Source organism: Dunckerocampus dactyliophorus, chromosome 11 (assembly GCF_027744805.1).
Source record: "Dunckerocampus dactyliophorus isolate RoL2022-P2 chromosome 11, RoL_Ddac_1.1, whole genome shotgun sequence".
Lineage (NCBI taxonomy): Eukaryota > Metazoa > Chordata > Actinopteri > Syngnathiformes > Syngnathidae > Dunckerocampus > Dunckerocampus dactyliophorus.
This window is the reverse complement of record NC_072829.1, coordinates 25,743,497-25,765,459: the sequence shown is the minus strand read 5'-3', so window position 1 is coordinate 25,765,459 and position 21,963 is coordinate 25,743,497. Positions and strand designations below refer to the sequence as shown.

At 42.0% G+C, this 21,963-nt stretch overlaps 2 protein-coding genes across 2 annotated transcripts; one reads left to right on the top strand and one right to left on the bottom strand.

Annotated features, from left to right (window-relative positions):
* Positions 1 to 612: 612 nt before the first annotated feature.
* mapk9 (mitogen-activated protein kinase 9) lies at positions 613 to 18,673 on the top strand. Its single transcript, XM_054791890.1, has 13 exons — positions 613 to 801; positions 8,914 to 9,060; positions 11,158 to 11,287; positions 11,691 to 11,749; positions 12,570 to 12,708; positions 12,801 to 12,966; positions 13,810 to 13,881; positions 14,327 to 14,509; positions 14,779 to 14,903; positions 15,008 to 15,071; positions 16,548 to 16,619; positions 16,705 to 16,833; positions 16,965 to 18,673. Exons 2-13 carry the CDS (start codon positions 8,945 to 8,947, stop codon positions 17,015 to 17,017), a joined length of 1,308 nt encoding a protein of 435 aa, XP_054647865.1. The 5' UTR covers positions 613 to 801; positions 8,914 to 8,944; the 3' UTR covers positions 17,018 to 18,673.
* Positions 17,739 to 20,395, bottom strand: LOC129189585 (uncharacterized). Its single transcript, XM_054791409.1, has 2 exons — positions 19,533 to 20,395; positions 17,739 to 18,975 (listed from the first exon to the last, which is right to left on the bottom strand). The coding sequence occupies exons 1-2, from the start codon at positions 20,393 to 20,395 to the stop codon at positions 18,738 to 18,740; spliced, it is 1,101 nt and encodes a 366-aa protein (XP_054647384.1). The 3' UTR covers positions 17,739 to 18,737.
* Positions 20,396 to 21,963: the final 1,568 nt, after the last annotated feature.

The window sequence follows — 21,963 nt, the reverse complement described above, 5'->3', positions numbered from 1 at the left end:
CTAAGCAGTTAAATACTGTATATATATTTATATTTATATTTAAAACCTTTTGGCTTTTGTAAAGTTTTGAAGATTTGTATTGAAATATGCCAAACAATGTTAGAAACGTGAAGATACAATACATGTTGCTGTGAATGTTCAATAACAAGCATACTTGTGAGCATACTTGTGTTACGCCTCTGGGAGTAGGCTCCATTTCACCTTTGACCCTAATGTGAAAAAGCCGCATAGAAAATGGGCGGATGGATGGATGGATGCCACGGGCCATTAAAAAGCTAGATGTGCATCACAAATGGTTTGCGGGCCGGACGTTGGACACCACTATAGAGCCTTTGATTGACAAACGTATCATATGTGAATGTGTATTGTTGTTATTTTAATTTTAATATAATATCGGATGTACCCCGCCTGTCGCCCGAAGTCAGCTGGGATAGGCTCCAGCATGCCCCCGCGACCCTAAAGAGGAGAAGCGGTATAGAAAATGGATGGATGGATATCGTTCTAATTGTCTGAAAGCATTTTAGTGAATTAAAAGTTTATCCTCATCAAGTTTTGTGACGTAACCGTACGTGATTACGTCATGCGCAACCTTCTCCGCCTCCTGCTGTGACGTCCTTTTCCTCCACACTCGCCGACGCCGACACTGGAGTTGGGTTTGGAGCTGCGGGAAGCACCGCTACCCTTCGTGACAGCCACAGCGGTCGCTCGCCCAAACTTTTCCCCGGACTCTCGGTCTTGTCGGAGGGACGGAGAGGGCGCCTTTTCCGTGTTGTCCATGCCTGGAAGAGGCGAAGGAAGACGGTAAGTGTCCGCCGGCGTTTCCGCTCCCTCGGTGAACCGCGCGAGCTTTCGCTTCACCCACACGGCCCGCTACTACCGCATTGCTCTCCGACACTGACGACACGGACGGTGTAGGCCTCGGCAACTTATTTTCACCGATAAAACTGAGCCAAACCCTGGGCTTGTTAAACCGGCTCCATGCTGGCGCCTCTTGGGTTGATTTACGGCGGTGCTTATAGCCACCTATCGGGCCAGCTGTGCTGCGGCGACCGCTGTGTCATCCACGCTTGACTTCACTCTCCATGTATGCGTGCTTGTGTGTGTATTCTAGAGCGGGCATGTTGGCCTGGTATAGCCAGGTATAAACCCTGTTATGTCATACATTATAGTTCAACAGCCCCCACCCCCTTTTGGGTACACTCCAGTCACGATAGGACAACTGGTGCTGTGGATCATCTCCACATTCATTTAGAGGCAAGTTTGAACCTCTCACCCCATCATGTGCCATGTAATGTGTACAGTTATCCAAACCTAACATGCATGTTTTGGGGATGTGGGAGGAAGCTGGAGAAAACCCACACACTCTCTTCACAGAGATGTTTAAATGGAGATCTGATCCCTGACTATGAGACTACAGTGATACATGAGCTCTGAAAGGCACCATACACCCACTCAAGTGGATTGTGTTAAGTCACTTTGCTAGCCTCTGCTAGTACAGGTCGTTTAGTCAAGTGTGAACGCGGTCCAGGACCGAACGGGGACAGAGACCGCCTGAGAGATGGGTCCGCCTGCCAGTGTAGTCTTGTCCTGAGAGAAACAATGCCAACCGTACCAAAACAATAGTTATGTCACCAACCAAATGCGACCATAACCAGGCGATGCATAGCAACACCCAACCGAAAGCAGAGTGAAAATCATGAAAAAATGATTAAAATGGAGACCTCGATGCGTAAATACAGCAGTTAAACATACCTGGCTGTTTTTGACAAAGGGGTCATGTTGCTCATTACAGTTTGGTGAAGTCATCACAAACACCAGGAACCTTCTTGGAGTCTTTATGCAAGTGATATCCTCTTTGTTACATCTCATCTGGTTAAAAAAAAAAAAAAAAAAATCTGCCAGAGAAAGGAAAGAGTGTGTGTGACCCCGAAGACGTCATGTTGTTTTGGGTGCGTGAGGTAATCAGACAAAGTAGACGTTACATACGCCGTCCGAATGAGACACAGCTGTATGCATGTGCTTAACGGTGAGCACTATTTGGTCCACTGACAAAAATACAAGTGTCAATGCTAACCAAACCGCACTAATGTGACCACCATTTTATTTAATTTTTTTCACATTTTTGGTCCGAAGCAGAGTATTGGACTACAAGTGTGAACGCACCCTAAAAGAGCATCTGTAGTGCAGCATCAGTTGCCCTTTTTTTTTTTTTTTTTTTACTGACATGCCGAGTCTCCAGGCCATGCTAATCTGATCACCCACTCAGCTCACTGACTCCCATCCAACTCCCAAATACTAGCTGTGGTCACGTTAGACAGACCCCCACGGCTGGACTCCCGAGTGGACAGCAGTCATGAGGAGTGGAGGGCAGCACTGTGAAGGTCACTCTGCATATTATCATAAACCTCATAGCCAAATCGTATGCTTATATAACTGGGAATTTGCAGCAGTTGATATTTCAGATGTTGGTTTTTTGCCACAACGTGTCTGAGAGAGTATGTTGCAGTGAGACGCTTGGAAATTTGTATTTTCTTTCACAATTGTTATTCTTCAAACTGGTGGTCCACATAGAGCAAGCCCAAGTTGGTATTTACTGTATTTTTATACTTAGAAATGTTTCATACTTAGAAATATGACCTGCTTATTTGATGATTTGCCTGACTTAAATATGCAGTAGTGTTCTCCCCTGCTTTTGTGCGTTTTTTGCCCACATCCCCAAAACACAGGCATCAAAACAATACAATTGGAGACTGTAAATTGGCAGCTGGGATTGGCGCCATTTTTTGAGGCGTCAGGTAGTGAGGTTTAACCAACATACTTGTACTACCACAACCCCACTAGTTAACATCCATTACACATGTAAACCTGGACTTTTGTTTTTTGTTGTCTGGTGTAACAGATAAAATTAAGAAAAATTCCGGTGTATAAGCCGCTACTTTTTTCTTAAACTTTGAACCCTGCGGCTGTTACAGAGCACTGAACAGTCAAAGAGCACTTTACTAACATCACTACATTCATCACACAACAACTTAATACTCAAAAGGCGTATATATAATTATACAAACATGTCCCAATATGAGTTTAAAAAAAAAAAAAACATTTTAAAGTGTTCCCATAAGGCATTACGTCTGAGCAACACATTCATTGTGGCGCTGCAGTGACGTCAGCTTGCCTCAGGGCTTTGGCCTCCAAGTTCTCCTGCTCCTTCTGGTGGACAGAAGCAGCATTGCAGCACCATTTTCTATACTTTTTATGCTCCTCCAATGAAATGGTTTTCTCAAACGAAATGCATTATGGGAACACTTTAAAATGTTGGGTTTTTTTTCATATTAAATTATTGATTGCAAGGTGAAACCGTGAGTCAGACTGTTATATTGAGTAATGACCACCTGCAATTTCCAATGGGCTGACAAGCTCGTAGTGAGATTTTTCGTACCTCATGATTGGCTCCTGTCAAATAAATAGCCGACTGGTCCTCACGGACTTGTGTGCACCACAATATGCCACTTTTTTTTATATGGACACGTGCGGCTTATACACCAGTGCAGCTTATATAAGAACAAATATGTGTTTTCCTTAAAATTTTGTGGGTGTGGCTTATTCACCGAAATGTACTGTAAAACTTTTAAAAGTTTATACGCTGTTTTGCGGCTCAGGACAATTTTTCTTTTGTGGGCAAGGGGGCAAAATGGCTCTTTTGAAAGTAAAGGTTGCTATATGTTCATTGATAGCAAAAATTAGTAGGTCAACTTAGCCACATCGCCATTACTAGCTGACAACGAACACAACTAATGCAAGTGCGTGTGTTACGTCTAACGTACTCAAAGCAGGTAGAGGTGGGATATAATGGTATTTGTACGTTCGAATGTTGGAGCCCTCTAGGCAGCTGGTGGAATCCACTGTATACGGTACCTTTTAATCAAGGCATCCAAACTTGATTGATGATCAATGAGTTTATTTCTCTACGTATATTGATATATTGTTTTGCGCATTCTCAATGTTGCAATTCTGTGTGGTTGATTGTGTGCCTTGATGACAGTCGTGTTTAATCTGTTTTTCTATTTCACGAACATATCATCATGTTCTGGGCCAGTAATCAGTCTCAGGGCTGTGTGCCATTGGAGACGCCTTTATCTGTGCATAACGAGTAAAGGAATTCTGTTTGTCATTATCTAGAGACCTTGTAACTTGCAATGCTTATGTCTGCATGCAACACTTCTTCCTCATCTTGCAGATTAAATTTGTTGTTGCAATATAGGAAAAATGTCATTACAACCAAATATGGACATGTTCCTTTGTGGCCAGTTTTGTCTTGATATAGATGTCTTGTCTGATGCCAGTTATTTGGATCATAATACTGCCGTTAGTGGGCATATGATTAATGCTGCTGTAATTATAGTTTTAACAAGAGTTGTATTAATTTTTCCACAATGACTGTCATACAAAACAGTAACAGGAACTGAAAGCTGTAAGGCTTCCTGAGCCTGACTTTACATCTGTTATTATTCCTCCTTATCAGTGTGCCTAAATCTGTGCTGTTAGCCAGACTGGTGTGGAAGCAGGTGAATGATTGTCCTCTCTTCTGACTGCAGCCTACAGGGCTTTGCGATATGATTAATTGCCCTGACACTGTTCTTTTTGCTCAATATACGTCCTGATTCTGTGCCGGGGGCATTTTGCTGAAAAATAATAGACCTTAGGGAAAAATACCTGAATCTTTTTTTTCAATTTCTCCCAAGGCAATTCGAAGAAGTGATTAGCACCAGGTCCTCATTATGTGGCGAATGATGTAAAACTAGCACCACCAGTGTTTACTTTCATTTCTATGTTTTAGCCGGTGACGTGTAGTTGGATGCCTGGTCTCTATATAGCTGGATTGTAAACATACCATATAGACAGCGTGCCTCGATCACCATATTGACCCAACCCGTTTTCCTACAAAACGTCGGAAAAAGACAGCTTGTCTTCAATTGGGGGTGCAGAGCTTTTTACATCCAAACCAACAGATGCCACCAACAACTTCCCCCCCCTTAAGTGAGTTTTTTTTCCTGTCACTCAAATACACTCACTTGACCTGAGACTATGTTCACACTGCAGGTCAATTTTGATTTTTGATTAGATTTTTTTTTTATATCTGATTTTTTTTTTTCATGTCAGTGTGAACAGTACAATTCAGATTTTTTTTCAAATGCAACTCAGGCTTTGTTTGTATGTAGAAATAAATCCGATATATATCCGAAGTGCTGCAGTGTGAATGGTCAGGTCGCATATGTCCGACCTATACGTAATCAAAAGGCGTGGTTTACCTTGCGAGACTTGCATAAATGTACACACTTATGTGGGGAATACTTCCTCTTGTCATCCGAAAATAATTTTTAAAAAGTGTTAGAGAAGCGACTCGTGGCAATGTCCCACCACTCAAACCACCCACTCACTCCTCGGAACAGATGTCCCAGACGTCATTCTGCACGAGCTGCTACAGCCCAAATTCTTACCCTCCTCCTTTTCAATCTCCTACGTGGAATCATTAGGTTAAGAAAATATTGACTCACCTTGCGCAAAATCCTTGAAACTGCCACAAACATGTTAAGGAGAGCACACACACTTTAGCAATCTTTACTTCCGTAAACACACAAAGTCATGTGACGTTGTGCTGTTGCACATGCACGTCACTTCCCTGGCGCTTTAACAAGTAGCATTTTTTTGGCAATGTGAACAACCACATAAAAAAACTGATTTTAACAAAAAATCTGAATTGTGCATTATACCCCATAGTGTGATTGTAACCAGAGATCCCCCGAAAAACTTGCCCTAAAGGCTAGGCAAGAAACAGAGGAAGGGTTTTAAGATGATGGTGATCAATGAAGCAGTTTCATCAAACAACTGTTGATCAGCTAAGAATTATGATATCCTGTTTATTATTGACTAACAGTTATTTCACTGATATTGAAAACAGGTTTACAATCATTTTGGTTTTCTTTTTTTGGTTTTCTTTTTTTGTTTTTTTTGAAAAATATTTGTACAAAAACACATCGTAAGGATTGGGGAGTGTCTTATATTTTTGGGAAGTCTTATATTCGTGTCAGTACGGTAATTACAGGATGCGTTAGTCGCCTCAAATAGATGCCTCACTTTTCCCCTCCAGGAAAAAAATAACAGACCTGGTACCCTGCAGTTGAGTAAACTAAGGCTTCATTCACTAGTGCAAATACTGAAATTAAATGCCGTTCTTACTGTATTGTCAATCCCCCACAGTGCAGCACCTTCTCAGCGTTAAAGTCTGAGTCTTATTAACGTCATCACATTAACAGTCATACACGCACACCTGTTATTTTGAGAGACATACCAAAACTATGTAATATTCCTCTTTAATCTTTTAATACGATAAAGTCAAGTTCTGTAGCCAAAGCCTGCTCTAATCTAGGGAATTTTATATTTGTTTTAAACCATATATTTTAGTGTGAGGGTGATAGGTGGCCAGAGGAGAGCTTATTGCCTTTGGAGAAAGGTCATTGCCGATTTATTCTTTTATGGTTCCCTCTGAGGACAAATGCTATTGTGTTCACTTGCCCTAGTCATCCAGTGGTGTGTTTATGGAGCACAGGAGACATTAACAAAGTTGTCGTCTTTGGTAGACTATACGGTATGTACTGAATAAACTACCAAGTACAGCAGTCCTTATATGTGGCAAGATGTATGGCACGTTGTCAACATTGAATACTAAGATAAATGTGGAGGAAAACGGCGTTTATTATGCCAGACTGTGAGTGAGGAAAAGCCTCTGCCCACAAAAGTATTTTTTGACCAATTATTTCCTGAGTGGGGATTTTTTTGGTATTGCTGTACTGTAGAGATGATGAGGATTGATGAAAGTTAGGACCCTCAAATGTTGGTAAAAGCCCAAAGCAGCTCTCCTCTCATGTTTAGTCAGAGAGCCAGCTGGAAGAGAAAAATCCACAGAGGCAGGAGAGGGAGTATATGAGATGAGGATTTCCCCCCCCCCTCACTTTACCCGAAGTAGTGGTGTGGAAGCAGAGCAGGCCTAAACCTCCTGCAGCTGATGGCCTTTTTTCCCAGTGAGTGCATGCATGCATTTGCAAAGCAGCACTGAAGAGAAAAAATGATGCAACGAGACGATTAGAATTTAAAAAGCCAGCTATTTCAGAAAACGCTGGAAAAAGATGCATAAAGCAGCAGCTGTAATTGAATATTTTAAATGATAAGAAAAGAGACAACTGTTGTCACAGTTGGTCATATTTTAGTGATAAATATAATACCTGAAGGAATTACAAGCAAGTGAGTGTTCGCTGTTGCATAGCTACAGGACTGTGCATTCTGCTTACCCACACACTGTCACTGCTATGTTTCTGTCTTATGTGTTTGCTTGTGTTCTATGCACAACAAGCTTGGGTTATAGAAATCCCCGTCTTTGCAACTCCAAGCTGTTACCTACCTCTGATCTCTACTACAAACACGCCAGAGCCTCATCTTCATCTTCATCCTAGTGTCACCATTGCCAGTTAACACGAAAGTAGTCTGATGCAAATGAGTCATGACAAAGAGAGACAGATGGCATTCCAGCAAGCCACCAGCCATAGATGGCTTTATCTATGGACAAAAGTATTGGAACATCTCATGTGGCATGAATGGAAGAAAATATGGAGTTCTTCTGGGAAGACTGACTACAAGATGTTGGAGGTACTGAATGATGTCACCTGAGACAGGGTCTGACTCACAAATTCTGTTCCAAAGTAATTCAAGCATGCCTTTAGGACTGTGCTTTGTGCACTGGGACACAGTCATGCTTGAACAGCAAACTGTTCACACAAAGTTGGAAGCATAGAATTGTGCAAAATGTTGCGATCGTGTAACTAATTCATCCGTTGATTAAAAGGGGTGTCCCAAGACTTTAGTTTATTTAATGTGTTGACATGAGATGTAGTTTACTTCTGGATGCCGTTTGAGTGTTACCCATTATGCCAGGGATGTCAAACTCAATCGTACGGTGCCAAAACTCAAAGCACTATTAATCTGGCACCCTTAGTAAGAATGGTTGTGCAGTCTGTGCTATGCCACTTTTACTCTTGCAATGTCAGAGGAGTAGTAGTTGATAACAGAAACATTACTTGACACGCTCATAATAATAATAAAACATTTACTTTATAAGTTCCTTTGTAAAAACCCAAGGACGCTGCACATGATACGGACAAAACAACGAAGGATAAAGACATGAACAAGTCAAATTGAGCATGCAGTCTTGAACAGTTGAGTTTTGAGTCTGGGTATGAAGATGGGGAGTGAGTCAATATTTCAGATGTCATTTGGTTATGAGTTCCAGAGTTTGGGAGCAGAGTGGCTGAAAGCTCCGCTCCCCATGGTGCTGAGACGGGCAGAAGGCACAGTGAGGTGAATGGAGGAGGAGGATCTGACGGAGTGAGCTGGAATGGCAATGTGGAGGAGGTCAATCGGGTATGGAGGGCTGAGGTTGTGTATAGCCTTGAAGGTATGTAGGAGGAGTTTGTAGTCTATTTTCTGCTTGACCGGGAGCCAGTGAAATTGCTGTAGGATGGGGTTGATGAAGTGATGCAGTTCTGGTTAAAATTCGGGCAACAGAGTTCTGGACCAGTTGAAGTTTATCAAGGGACTTCTGGGGGAGACCAAAAAGCAGTGAGTTGCAGTAGTCGGTGCGAGAAGCGACCAGGCTATGGCTAAGGATCAAGGCAGCATGGACAGTCAGGGAAGGACGGGGACGATTAATATTGCGAAGGTGAAAGTAAGCAGGTCGAGTTTTGTTGTTGATGTGGGATCTTTGCAAGCACTTTGTTGAGATCCGTGATGAGGGACAACTCAATGCTATTTTCCAAGCAGTTCCGCGGGCCTGGGTTTGACACGTATGCTTTATGTTCTCCACAGACAGTCCTGGTGCCCCTGACTGCCCCTCAGGATGAGTGAGGCAGAAAGTCAGTTCTACAGTGTTCAGGTGGGGGACTCCACCTTCACTGTGCTCACCCGCTACCAGCAGCTCCGTGCCATCGGTTCCGGGGCCCAGGGCATTGTTTGGTAAGCATCTATTTTGCAACACTCTGCGAAAGGATGTTGTGTTTGAAAAAAGAGTTAATTACACTTTCTCCCACTGGCTTAATATTGAGTTAGTTAAATTATTTGATTCATTTTTATGGCTTACTGGACACTTGATGACAAAACCATCAAACCAACCAATCAATATTTTTGTCAAGACATTTTTGATGCAACTCTTTTTTTCTTATCAGATTGTGCAAATGTCTTAATGTTGTGGCCACTGAGTGTATAATGTATAAACTTTTAGGTCAAGTGTAAACAATCAAAGCCAATTTACTTTCACGTGCATTCTTCTCCATGTTGGCTTATTCAGAGGCTTTGCCATTTGAAATTAGTTAATTAATTCTACTGTATTCCAATGGGGCTGTTTGGACAATCACTTTGGACTTTCATCAAGTGTGCGTTGTCTTTTCAAAATGTTTGCCTCTAAAAAAGTAATGGTCCATGGCAAATGACCAGGAAAGCTAATGGTCAGATTATCTTCTAATGTGTTTGTGCCTGCTTAGCCGTGGCAGAACCATGAAAGTTGCTAAAGTGAATAATTATCATTGTGTAATGGACTGTATGCTGTTAATGCACCCAATGGGACCATGCCACACTCGCTGTAGTCTCGCATTAGCTTGGTGTCTTCTTGATAGGCATGCGTACTGAAACTCAGTATCATAATGGCACTGGTGCAGTGACGTGTGGTCTCTGCCTCACCTGTCATGATGGAAAATACAAAAACGAATAATAGCATAAAATAAATATTAATATACAGTATGTCCATTGATCTGCATTATAAATGTATTTTCTGTACGAATCCAATCGTTTTTAACAGTTTCTTGTGTAAGTACCGCTGAATTTCCAGATTTCCTGATCAAATACAGGGAAGAAACCTAGTCTGAAGCCACTGTGAGCGTGGCTTCTCGCCTTATTGTGCAAGCCCTGCCTACCATCCGAGTGCACACTGACTTGGCTCATGGCGCCTGCCAATTTCTGTTGGTCAGCATGTTGACAATAATATACTGTAATGTTGCAGAAACATTTATAATATACCATGACATTTTACAGCCGGTGTAATATCGTTAATGTAAGCGTGTCATCATTATTCTTGCTAATCAGACAATAAAATACATAGCAATGTTATACAGGAGGCACTTGGAGTACTGCTGCATCCTGAAGAGATGGGGGCGTGCTGGAGCTGGAAGGTGCTTGTCAATGACATCATTCCATAGAGGAAAAGCCAGCGTTTTTGTTTTTTGTCTTTCCCTGCTTGCACTAAGTAAGCACTGCTAGTACATCAAATTAATTCAATGCTCTGATGAATGAATGAATTAGACTGCCAGGATGGATGATTATACAGTATACCCAAACTTACCAGGAGGTGATTTTCAACTTTTCAAAATTTTACTTTTTCAACAAAGTATCAGAAGTGTTCCCGGAGAAGGAAAGGCTGCATGAACTTCATATACAAATAAAAGTTAATACAAAAATGTATTTAAAAAAAACAATAAATAAATGGGTCTAAGACATATCTAACAACATTTGTTTTCACCAAACTGAATTGTTCTCCTCTTTTGTTGGTTATTCTCTCAATGAACAACGTGTATTAACATAAACACCGGTGCCTCACCAGCCATGAACCTCATCGCACGTTACCGCACGCATGCCTATATCATTCGGTGCTAAATTAATGCAGACTCAGCCACCTGCAGCAAGTGCTTGAAGGTGATATTTTGAAAGTCCCGTCAAATAATAAATAAAATAAATAATTCAGCATCCTGCACACAGAGTTTGACGCTCTTTTGAAATGTTGTTGGCACTATTTCAAAAATACTGATTTGCCACTGGTATCGGATAATATATAAATAACTCTCAACCCTACTTCTTGTTTTGCACATAATTTCACTGTCAAGTGCAAATATTTACTCAGTCCAACATTTCTTTATTGTAGTTGTACATCTTACATATGCACATCCTTTTCCACCTGAAAAGCTCAGTGACAAAGTTTTGCAGACCTTCTGTTCATCAAGTTGACTGCAAATCGAACAACAACTTTGCAGTTTGTGACACACCGTATGTCTTCTTTATGACCAGCTCTGCCCTAGATACAGTCCTCGGCATCCCGGTGGCGGTGAAAAAGCTGTGCCGGCCCTTCCAGAACCAGACACATGCTAAACGTGCATACAGGGAGCTTGTGCTGCTAAAATGTGTCAACCACAAAAATGTAAGACTTATTCACATCATCACATTTTCTTCCCCTCTAGACTATGTACAAAGGGTTTGTTATGGATTTGTAACTCAGTGTATACTGATTTCTTTTACTCTCTCTGCAGTTTTGAAGTGTAATGTACTGTCAGTGTGGTGACAGTCAACTTGTTTGGTGCAAAATCTAAATAGGCCAAACTAATGAATGTAACAAAAGCATTATAACATGTCCTAAAATAAACATTGTCATATCATTTTATTTGTACACGCACTGCACTCAACTCTGATGCTCATCATTGTGGACCTAGTAGTAGATAGTACTTGGTTACCATGGCAATGACAAGCCAACTCTGTTGAAAACTGTGGAGGTGAATAATGACGGAGCAGTCACTGGGTGAACTAATGGCCATCTCTGCTTGCAGATCATCCGTCTGATCAATGTGTTCACGCCTCAGAAGTCACTGGAGGAATTTCAGGATCTGTGAGTAGTCGTGTTTTTGTACTGTATGTAATTTGCTGTCTTTGCCCATGTCAGGGGTCCGCAACCTTTAGCATCAAAAGCAGCCATTTTGCCTCCTCTTCCAGAGACGAAAGATGGCCCGGAGCCGCGAAACATAAACTTTTAAAAGTTTTAATCTGTTTTAAATTGTACCTGTTACAACAACAGAATTCGACTTGCAGAAGTACAGTGTGCATACTGTATGTATTTTATTTTATTTTTTTTGGAGAACAGATGCTGTGATATTTTTATGAACGATTCTTTCATGTATTCTCCAACTGTGAACTGCTTGCCTCTCCTTGCGCTCTCCATCAACTTTAGCAGGTGTAGTTGAGTTTGGCGCGTTCATCCGCTTTTTGAAAGTATGTTTGCTCTGCTCAACCTTCACTAGTCGTCCCGAAATCGCTCTCTTACACCCATTTGCAGTTACTGAGTGCTTGTTTGGAAATTGTCCTCCTTATATTTTCTGTTATTTCTTATGGTGTTTCTCATGGTTTGTCGCCACATATCAAGCACATGGGTGGGTAAGCCAGTGTCATTGGCAGTGAAGGTAAAGGAATATGTCTGTTCAGAATTAAGCTGACTAATTTCTTCTGAGATTTTTCTTTTTAGGGACGTGTTCATGGTTATGGATAGTTTACCACGGAGGTAGCACACTTGGGTGTTTAAAAAAAAAAAAAAAAAATCACAGAGCTCAACAAGGAGACTGAAGAGCCGCAGGTCGCTGACCCCTGCCCTGTCTTCAATATCTGGGTATGTTTCACCATGGCCTGCCTATATTCATTGCTTTATCAACTTGCAGGTATCTGGTAATGGAGCTGATGGATGCCAGCCTCTGCCAGGTGATCCACATGGATTTGGACCACGAGAGAATGTCTTACCTGCTCTACCAGATCCTCTGTGGCATCAGACACCTGCACTCTGCCGGCATCATCCACAGGGTATGGATGATGAACTCAAGATGTTTCATACACTAAATATTTCATTCAGTAGAATGTTGTGTCTAAAACAATGTTTGTGTCCGTCCCATCAGGACTTGAAGCCCAGCAACATTGTAGTGAAGTCAGATTGCACCCTGAAGATCTTGGACTTTGGCCTGGCTAGGACAGCATGCACCAACTTTATGATGACCCCATATGTGGTAACCAGATACTACCGAGCACCTGAAGTCATTCTGGGGATGAAGTATAAGGAAAACGGTAAGAAGGACAACAGAGAGAGTTTAAGAGACCATGTTGTCATCTAGCTCTACTTTGATTCAACAGCATTACTTCTAAAGCCATCAATTGAAAACTGAGCAAACATAATTTGCTCAACTTGTGCATATTTACAGATAGAAAACAATCATCCATTACCTGGCAGAGCACAACTTTTTCACTTAAAACATTGAACATGATTCAGTGTTCTGCAGTTTTACAATGTTTGCATACTGCAATGGCTTTACCGGAATTGGCTGTATCCTTTCTTGAGGGTCCCGTTAGGCCAATTAACAGTGACAAACCAGTTGATCTGATGTGATCATTTTGTGAATTAGAAGACGTCCTTGCACTGCAGATAGCTATGTGAGCCATTTAAATCGGTTCAAGGTTTTCCGTGTTTCATGATCATGCTGGCAACATCAAACCGAAACATAAAAGTAGAGTTCTGATATGGAGACTTGAACTCAACTTGAACTCGGCAGAAGTGAGTTAGCGGCTATTTACCAGACATAAAGTAATAAGTTAGCATGAGAAGAAAATGGGAGGAACTGCATCCCTCTATGCATGGAGCACACTGGCAGCAGCTGGGGGAAGTGATAAGAAGCGCAGCCTGTGTGTGGCCGCCTGTGCCAGAAAGGGAAGACCAATCCAGCCTGAGGATGAACATGATGATGAAAACACCGGGCTGCAGCATGGCGCATGCAACACTTCAATGTCAATGTGTTATCTTTACAGCATGAACCAATGCAGCCTCTATCTGTTGTCTTTTGCAAGTTAATGCGAATGATTTTGTAATATCCTTGATGTTAAATGTGAATATTTATTAATATGCTGTGTCTGCAGTGGACATCTGGTCCGTGGGGTGCATCATGGGAGAGATGGTAAAAGGCAGTGTTATCTTCCAAGGCACTGACCGTATCCTCCACAGCCTGTTTTACAGCCTGTCCCTCTAATTAATTTAAGTTTAGCACCAAGGATACCAATCAACCAATTTTGTCACTGAGTTTCTCCCAGCACTGAATTCTTCTGCATCCATCAATTGCTGTCATCTGGAAAAGTACAAATGTGCAAAGTAAGCAACATGGGCTTAGTTGTCATATGATATATTGACAAAAGTCTGGGTACTTATTCAGTTAATAATTAGGGGTTAGTTCCTCCCTATTGCCAATACAGTACATTTGGAATAATTTTGACATAGGAACAAGCTCCATATGTTTTCCATGATTGCTGTAATGATCAAGTGTTCCAATACTTATGTCTATAGGTAACAGTTTTATTCATTCCTCATCTTTCCTGTGTTCCTTTGATCCACTTGCATATATTTAAACACCCATTTTTCCCTAATGAGCACATTGGCCAGACATCGACCAGTGGAACAAAGTAATTGAGGTTCTGGGCACACCCAGTCTGGAGTTTATGAACCGTCTGATGGAGACTGTGAGGAACTATGTGATGAACAAGCCACAATATCCAGGTGTCAGCTTTGCAGAGCTTTTTCCTGACTGGGCCTTTCCCTCGGATTCAGAACACGACAAGTTGAAAAGTAAGGATCAATGCAACATTTACAGGAAATGCATTAACGTGCTGTAAAGTGTTAAATGTTTGGGGTTGTACGATACAGAATGACTGGCCCATTTAAAATGTTAGAGCAGAGTATGCTTGGAGCATTTACATATTTTATAACAGACTCTGACATCACCAGAGATGACAACACCTTTAGGGGACCTCCTCAGCTCACATGAAAACTGCTTCAGCCAATGATGTCATCGCTCTGTTTCCATAGTAACAGTTCTTTGTCCCATGCCACGACAGCAGGTCAAGCACGGGACTTGCTGTCCAAAATGCTTGTTATCGACCCTGAGTGCCGCATTTCCGTGGAGGAAGCTCTCAATCATCCCTACATTCATGTGTGGTATGACCCTACTGAGGCTGATGCGGTGAGGACAACACCCCTCCCACTCCCACGACTGGGTACTTCATCAGTACAATGATTACATGGGGCTCTCTGTGTGATATGTGCATGCTTCTTTGTCTCTTTCAGCCTCCCCCCCAGATATCTGATAAGCAGCTAGAGGAGAGAGAGCACACCATTGAGCAGTGGAAAGGTAGGCTGCGCTGCCCTCTACTGGACCAAATGTGGTCCTGGTTTCTTGCCAAGAATATGTGCACACACAAACTAGAATGCCACCACTGCCGAACAGTTAACAAATGTGGTGTCTTTGTATTTGTTTGTTCATTTGTTAGCAGGCTACTTGCTGGTTCATGGAGGATGATGTAAGACTGTATGAACAGACAGGCAGGCAGTGTCCTTGCGGATGGTGTCAGCAGATTCGGTTACATAATGACTAAAACTGCACTACTGTAATACATTTCTTTATGTGCACAATTACTTGGCTTCTCCTAGGCCTTTCACAATAACAAATTTTGCTGGATGATAATTCTCCTACAAATTATTGCCAGTAAATGATATTGTCAACCCTATTTTGAGACCATGTGTCTATTAATGCAGTAATAATATATGGCATAATAATGCAAGTACACTGTATCAAATAGTAAAAAATTGCACTTAAATAAAAATCAGTCATACTATTTCTGATTTTTAATCGGTGTCACTTTCGTTGTCTGAATCTTCACAAAAAACTGAGAAATAACCTGGAAATTCTCTGAAGTTCACATTGTGTATCAAAGCAGACGTCAGCTCATTTGCATATACACTTCCTTGATTCACTTTTAGCCAAATTGTGTGGAATACGCTGTTTACGTTTAATAGGTGTAACGTTTTGTCGGAGTTTAGTCAAAGTGCATGTTTTGGATGCAGCTAAATGCATTTGGTGCACAATGAGGTGTCATACTTCAGGAATCAGTTGCAACTTAAGTTCCAGTGTTTTGCCACAAACCTTCTCATGTCACAAAATGATGATGCACAAACGAGCTGAAATTATCATCAGATCGTCAAAGAAAGTATTCCGTCGTGCAGCACACGACACACACAGCTAGTGAGTGCACACACTTCTAGTTTGTAGCGCGCCTCTCCTCACTGGAACAAAGAGACTGAATGACTGACAGGAGGGTTCACTCCTTTCATTGCGCTATACATGTAGAACCAACAATTGTACTTCCGCATTAAGAGGTACAAAGTGAGTGATAAGGATACCCACTTGTTGTTTTTCTTTGTATTTCTGTTTATTTAGACCACACATAGATGCAAAAAAAGATTTTGTGATGTTCGAGTGTCTGTGAATGTGCCTCGCGGTCGTCTAGTGACAGTGAGGAAGTGTCGTTCCGATGACGAAGGGGCCTAGAGGTGTGTTTGTGAGTTGGAGGTACATATATGATGTTGGAATTGCACTGTTGTTGATGTGTTCAGGTCAGAATAAAGTTATAAAAGAGCGTCAGACGTTGTGACTCTTTGGGGACGCTACATGGTGCCTCCTCCTGTCTTCATAACAGAGAGGCGTGGCTTGCCATGAGTATGCGTTAATGACTAAGAAATGTGACGTAATTAAAGAAATAAATTAGTTACCGCCCTTAACGCGCTATTTTTGACATCCCTAATAAAAATGTATGGTGTTTTTCCTCAGAGCTCATTTATGAGGAGGTGATAGACTGGGAAGAAAGGAACAAGAATGGCGTGATGAAAGAGGACTGCTCTGGTACGTTCGTGTTCTGACTGGAAATTCATGACGTGTTGATGTATATCAAGATGAAGACTTGCGTCATCAATGTGTCACGTCTCAGATGTGGTGTCCAGCTCAGCCTCGCAGTCGTCCTCGGCCAATGACATCTCGTCAATGTCCACAGAGCACACGGTGGCCTCTGACACGGACAGCAGCAGCATCGACACGCTCACAGGGCCGTTGGACGAGAGTCAGTGAACGCAATCTGTGTCTTCCTTCACTCTGTTTACCCCGTCATCCTCACATTCTTATCATCTTCTCTTTTCTCTTTCCTCTGTCCTCTTTAACCTGATCGTTTTTTTTTCCAATTTCATTCAAAAGTGGATCTTCTTGATCCCCTTCACCCCCAAAGCCAGTTTTGGACTGCTGCTTAGAGATCAAAGGTTGTGCTACCTTTCTAACATGGTGGATGACGCATGCATTGATTGACCAGGAGAACGTGTGTGTGTGGGGGGGGTGTGTGTGGTTTGTTCTATATAGTTGTATTTTTAATAGTTTTATTTTTGTAGCAGATGTTCAGTTGAAACAAGACGTTTACTGTCATCAACTTTATGAAGACGTGCACCAAATATAAACCACAGCTGCTTGCATGCATGTTGCGTCGAAATGAACAAAAGCTTAACATCGATGTTTATATGGCCATCAACTCATCATCAGGTTTGATCAGTCGATTCTCTAGCTGGCTTGCTATCCCCTTTTGGTGCTCTGTGCACAGTGGTTTTATTCATTTGGCTTGACTTGTGGAGAATATCCGCACCTGACAGCATGGCAAAGCTGTGGTGCAGCTGCAGTGTTTTATTCCTTCATATAATGTAATGTACTGTATGTACTGTAAAGATGCTCTCACACACATTGTGGTTGTAGACCCTGTCATTGCAGATAGTGTTTTCTTCACTAAAAAAAACTCTGTGCCTGTGGAAATGTATATTATTGCAATTTTACATAAGGTACTGTACTAATTAATATCAGCGTGTACATCAAACAAAAATATATCCTGTAAATGTGGGGGGATGCAAAGAGATACATGTTTTTCCTGTTCTTGCAAAATGTTGCACAAATTGAGGCCTATCTGATCATTTTACCTCTTGTCAAACATTTAATTTTAATCGAGTACACACCATAACAAAACCATTCCATAGCATCAGCCATGAGTCACGTAGAACAAAAATACAACAACAAAATAAGTAATGTTGCATGCAGATGCAGTGGCATTATCATAGATTTTGTTACAAAGGAATCTGTTCAGGTCCTTGCTTAATGTTTTTGATCCTGAGAGGTGTTTTTGTTTGCTTTTTGCCTTGGATGCATGCATGCTCAATGTCCACAGCGGCCTCCTCGTGTGGAAAGGCCAGGTTACTGAAGGATGTTTCAACAACACGTGAGGAAGGAGGACGTGACTGTGGTGTAAATTCTCAAACATGGCACACCAAGGAGGGGAACCTTGGCAATGGACTTTTTGCAGAAATGGACTCACTGAGGACTAAAAGGCCACACTATATACTATATATCCCCACCTTCACAGTCCTCATTCATGCCTTCATTGATCTGAGGAGGCTTCAGCTCACGTTGTCCACAATAATGTTTTGTATTGATCATGGTTTCAGAAATTTTCAAGTCTTCACGATGCGATTTTGTTCAGTTGCAGTTTCATTTTCAGAAATGTCTTGTACAATTGCATTGATCACACTCATTCAGGGGCCTGTTGTCATGAGAATTTAGTAGGGTTTTGTACAAAGCAAAAGTAAGTAGTAAATATGTGTTTTTTTATTTATATAGATAGATATGAGTATAATTTCAGTGCAGGATGTCTATGCAGTGTGTTGTGGCAACTCTGCTGGTGTTTTGTGTGATTTCCTACTAAATTCCCATGAGAATATGTTGTGTTCAGCCATATGCAATTCATACAGTTGTCAGTAGTTTCTTTTATTTCTGTATTTTTAAGATTGCTCATAAAGAACTAACTGTGCAACATGGAAGCCCTTCCCAAAGAGGAAAGGGAATGTTCTGTCTAGAGAGAGATAAAGTACTATACAACATCTTGCGTTCTTATGCTTGAGTTTTCTTTCTGCTCTTGTCAATGTTCTATGTTCTTTCTCAAAAGCTCCTGATGATGTTTTCTGTCTTCTTTGCCTCATTGTTGAGCTCTCCAAACGTGTCGAAGAATTGTTCCATGTCTTTCTGCAGTGCCGAGTTGCACAGCTCCGCTGCGGCCCGCTCTCTTTCGGACTCTGTGATCTTTGCTTGCACAGCCTGGTACCAGTGACGCTGCCGGGACAGGTTGGTTTTCAAGCGAACAACCTCCTCCTGCAGCTCCTCGTTTCTCTCCTGTAAGCTGAGATGCATTGGAAGGAAGACACGATAGGCTCAAACATGCAGGTCAGTAGTGAATTTGCTGTATTTAAAATGTTCAGTTATTGGATTTTGACTATATCGTGACAGACATTTTTTTTCTTTTACCCACTGCTGTTGCCTGACCTTTTGCCCAGACTTGCTCCATCTATATTGGTAATAAGGTATGTGTTGTTGGGACGAGGTCAGCAGCATGGCCTCTTAATTTAGCGCCCTCTCCATGTGTCGTGCTTTTTCCATAGCGCCACCAAATGCACTCTTATTATATATTAAAACTAATAAAACAATAGCAAAAAGTGTTGAAAATAATGTAATACAGCCGTGTTATATCAATGTACGATGTTATGAAATGGAAAATAGTTGACTAAAGGAATTGCAGAGCAGCTGGGAGCTAAACAGGATGTTGGGGTGAAGCTTGGGTCAAATGTGTGACCTCTAAAACACAGCTGACTGAAAACACACACACACTTTCTCAAACAGGAAGTGTACAAACGCTAGAAAGTGAATTTTTAAGTGGAAACAAAATATAGTGAATATTACCTGACTATCCGCGCCTCATACACTTCCTGTTGTCTGACGATGTGCTGCTGGAGATTGGTGAGAAGGCTGCGAAGTGCACTGGCGGAAGGGTCAGCGAGGGGTAGAGGAGGGGGTACCTTAGGAGCCCAAGGAGTCTGTGCTTGGTGCTGAGCCTTGCTTTGTTGCCATAGGGCCTGGCGGTGTTGCTGACTTGACTGATGTATGTGCAGCATCTGGTCCTCTTGTACAAACCCACATGATACAGAGCCCAACTCTTGCTGATGTTTGATTTCTTGGTTCTGGTTGTCGCAGCCACTTTCCAACCAAGGGCCTCCTTCGTCAGCTGCTACCTGGATCAGCTTAGAGGCCCACATGTCTTCCTGAAAGTGCTCCTGGAAGCTGGGTTCCATCTCAAAAACTTCAATGTGGTCAGGGGTTTCAGCTCCAGAGAGGTTATCATAGAACGACAGTGTGCTCTGATGTTCCGTACTCTGTGTTGGACTGGGGATGTGATACAGTTGAGTGCTGTCATCTGGCCAGTATCCTCCTCCTCCTCCTCCTCCTCCTCCTCTTATTCGGTTTATTCCCGGATCATGCGCCAATACTCCCAAACCTCCTCTCCAACCACAGTAGGAGTGATCTGGCACACTGCCAGGCGCTCTTCCCTCACTGACCCGTGTGGGAACCTCAGCCACAGCAGGGGCCAGAACAGTCTGAGGGATGCAGAGGCCGGGGGGTCTGGTTACAGCGGGGTACACAACTCTACTCTCCATTTCCCTGTCTCTCCCACGCTGGGTGAAAGGTGGGCAGTTGTCGTACACTGGGTCCATGGAGCAGGAACTGGCTGAGGTGGAGGTCTCCACAAGAAGACAGTGTAATTCCATGATCCAATTTTTTTTTTTTTTTTTAAACAAACAAACAAACAAACCCTTCCCTTCCTCTGTGGGATTTGAACCTTGGACTGTGGCTCTGGAGCCTTCCTGCTGGTTGTGCCAAGAAAAGAGGAGGTGTGTGTGCGTGTTTAGGAGTCCTCCTACTCTTTTTGAGACTGCTGCAGAGTGCGAGTCGGTTGTAGTGGTGTGGGGGCATGGCCGTCTGGACTGTGCGTGTGTGTCTTTAAGCAGGACTGACATCAGCTGTTACTTTAGCACTGCTTGTGAGGGAGGGAAGAGTCATGCCTGAAGACACTCACACACAACTGTGACCACAGAAATAGACGGTGGTCATGGACACTGTGTGTGAAACGCGTACAATTTGCCTATCTTCTATATCTATCAGTCACAGATGTACATATACTATCGGCATCCAATACAGGAACGGTCTCAAAAATTCTGCATTCACAAAGATAATAATGCTCAGTTTTTATTTGCATCATCATAGAGGTATTAAAAGTATTACAAATTACAGTAAAGAAAAAAATGTAAATATAATTTGCTAAAAAAATTTAAAGTATTATAAAACATACATACTTTCTTTGCGTTTTTTTTTAAATAAAACTTAAAACCGATCGTAAAAATGTAATAAGATAAAGTACATATCTCAATGTACTATTTTGCAGTACGGTTCTTTGCTATGTGGGTCTCATTTGAAGTCCTCATGGTGCGCATGTTAAGATATCCGCCCCAAAATCTGACAATTCAGGATGCATGATAGAAAAGGATAATGGCCCAGGGTCAGGGTTGCATTGACCTCTGCTGCCCACCCACGATGTGGCTCTGCAACTTCAGCAGTCAGCGCTTCCCTTTTGAATTTCCACCACCACCAAGCCACAAACCGCTCAACAACCCACGGCGCTTTTATGAAATGATCAGAGACAAAAGAAAATATATTAAAGCAGAACAGAGAAAAGCACAAGCTCGTTTAGATGACAAGAGCCGTAAAAGATTTGGATGCACTAACACAGGTACAGCTGCAGCCTGTAAGTCTCCAAACCACAAGGTGGCGCCATAGACATTCATAACGGAGGCTTGCCTCAAAACATTAACATGGACGTGAGCTGCGTAACATTACGAGTTACTGTTCATCAATTAATTAATTGTTTTTCTTTGTGTTCATTTTTTTCGGCACAAGTGTGATATCTTCCGTGTTACACAACTGAACAAAGATAAATATATTCTTGTGTATTTGTATTATCAATATGATGACAATGATTTACAAAATATAAGACAGGAACCAGAAGGAACCGATACAGATGAGTACAGTCTCATAACAGGTTACAGCAGCCAACCAGAATAGATGTTAATGCCATCAATGTTGTCGTATAGAGCCAAGAGTCACATGGTGATATTTAAAGGTTAAAAAAAACAGTCATTATCAACATCATCACAATAAAATACACTGAACTGTTCATTGGTTAGACAAAGTCCAGCATGACAAAAACACCCTGGCATTTACTGCAGACGACCTTGTGGTCTTTACCTCATCACCTTTGACCTTGCCGCTCATCAAAGCT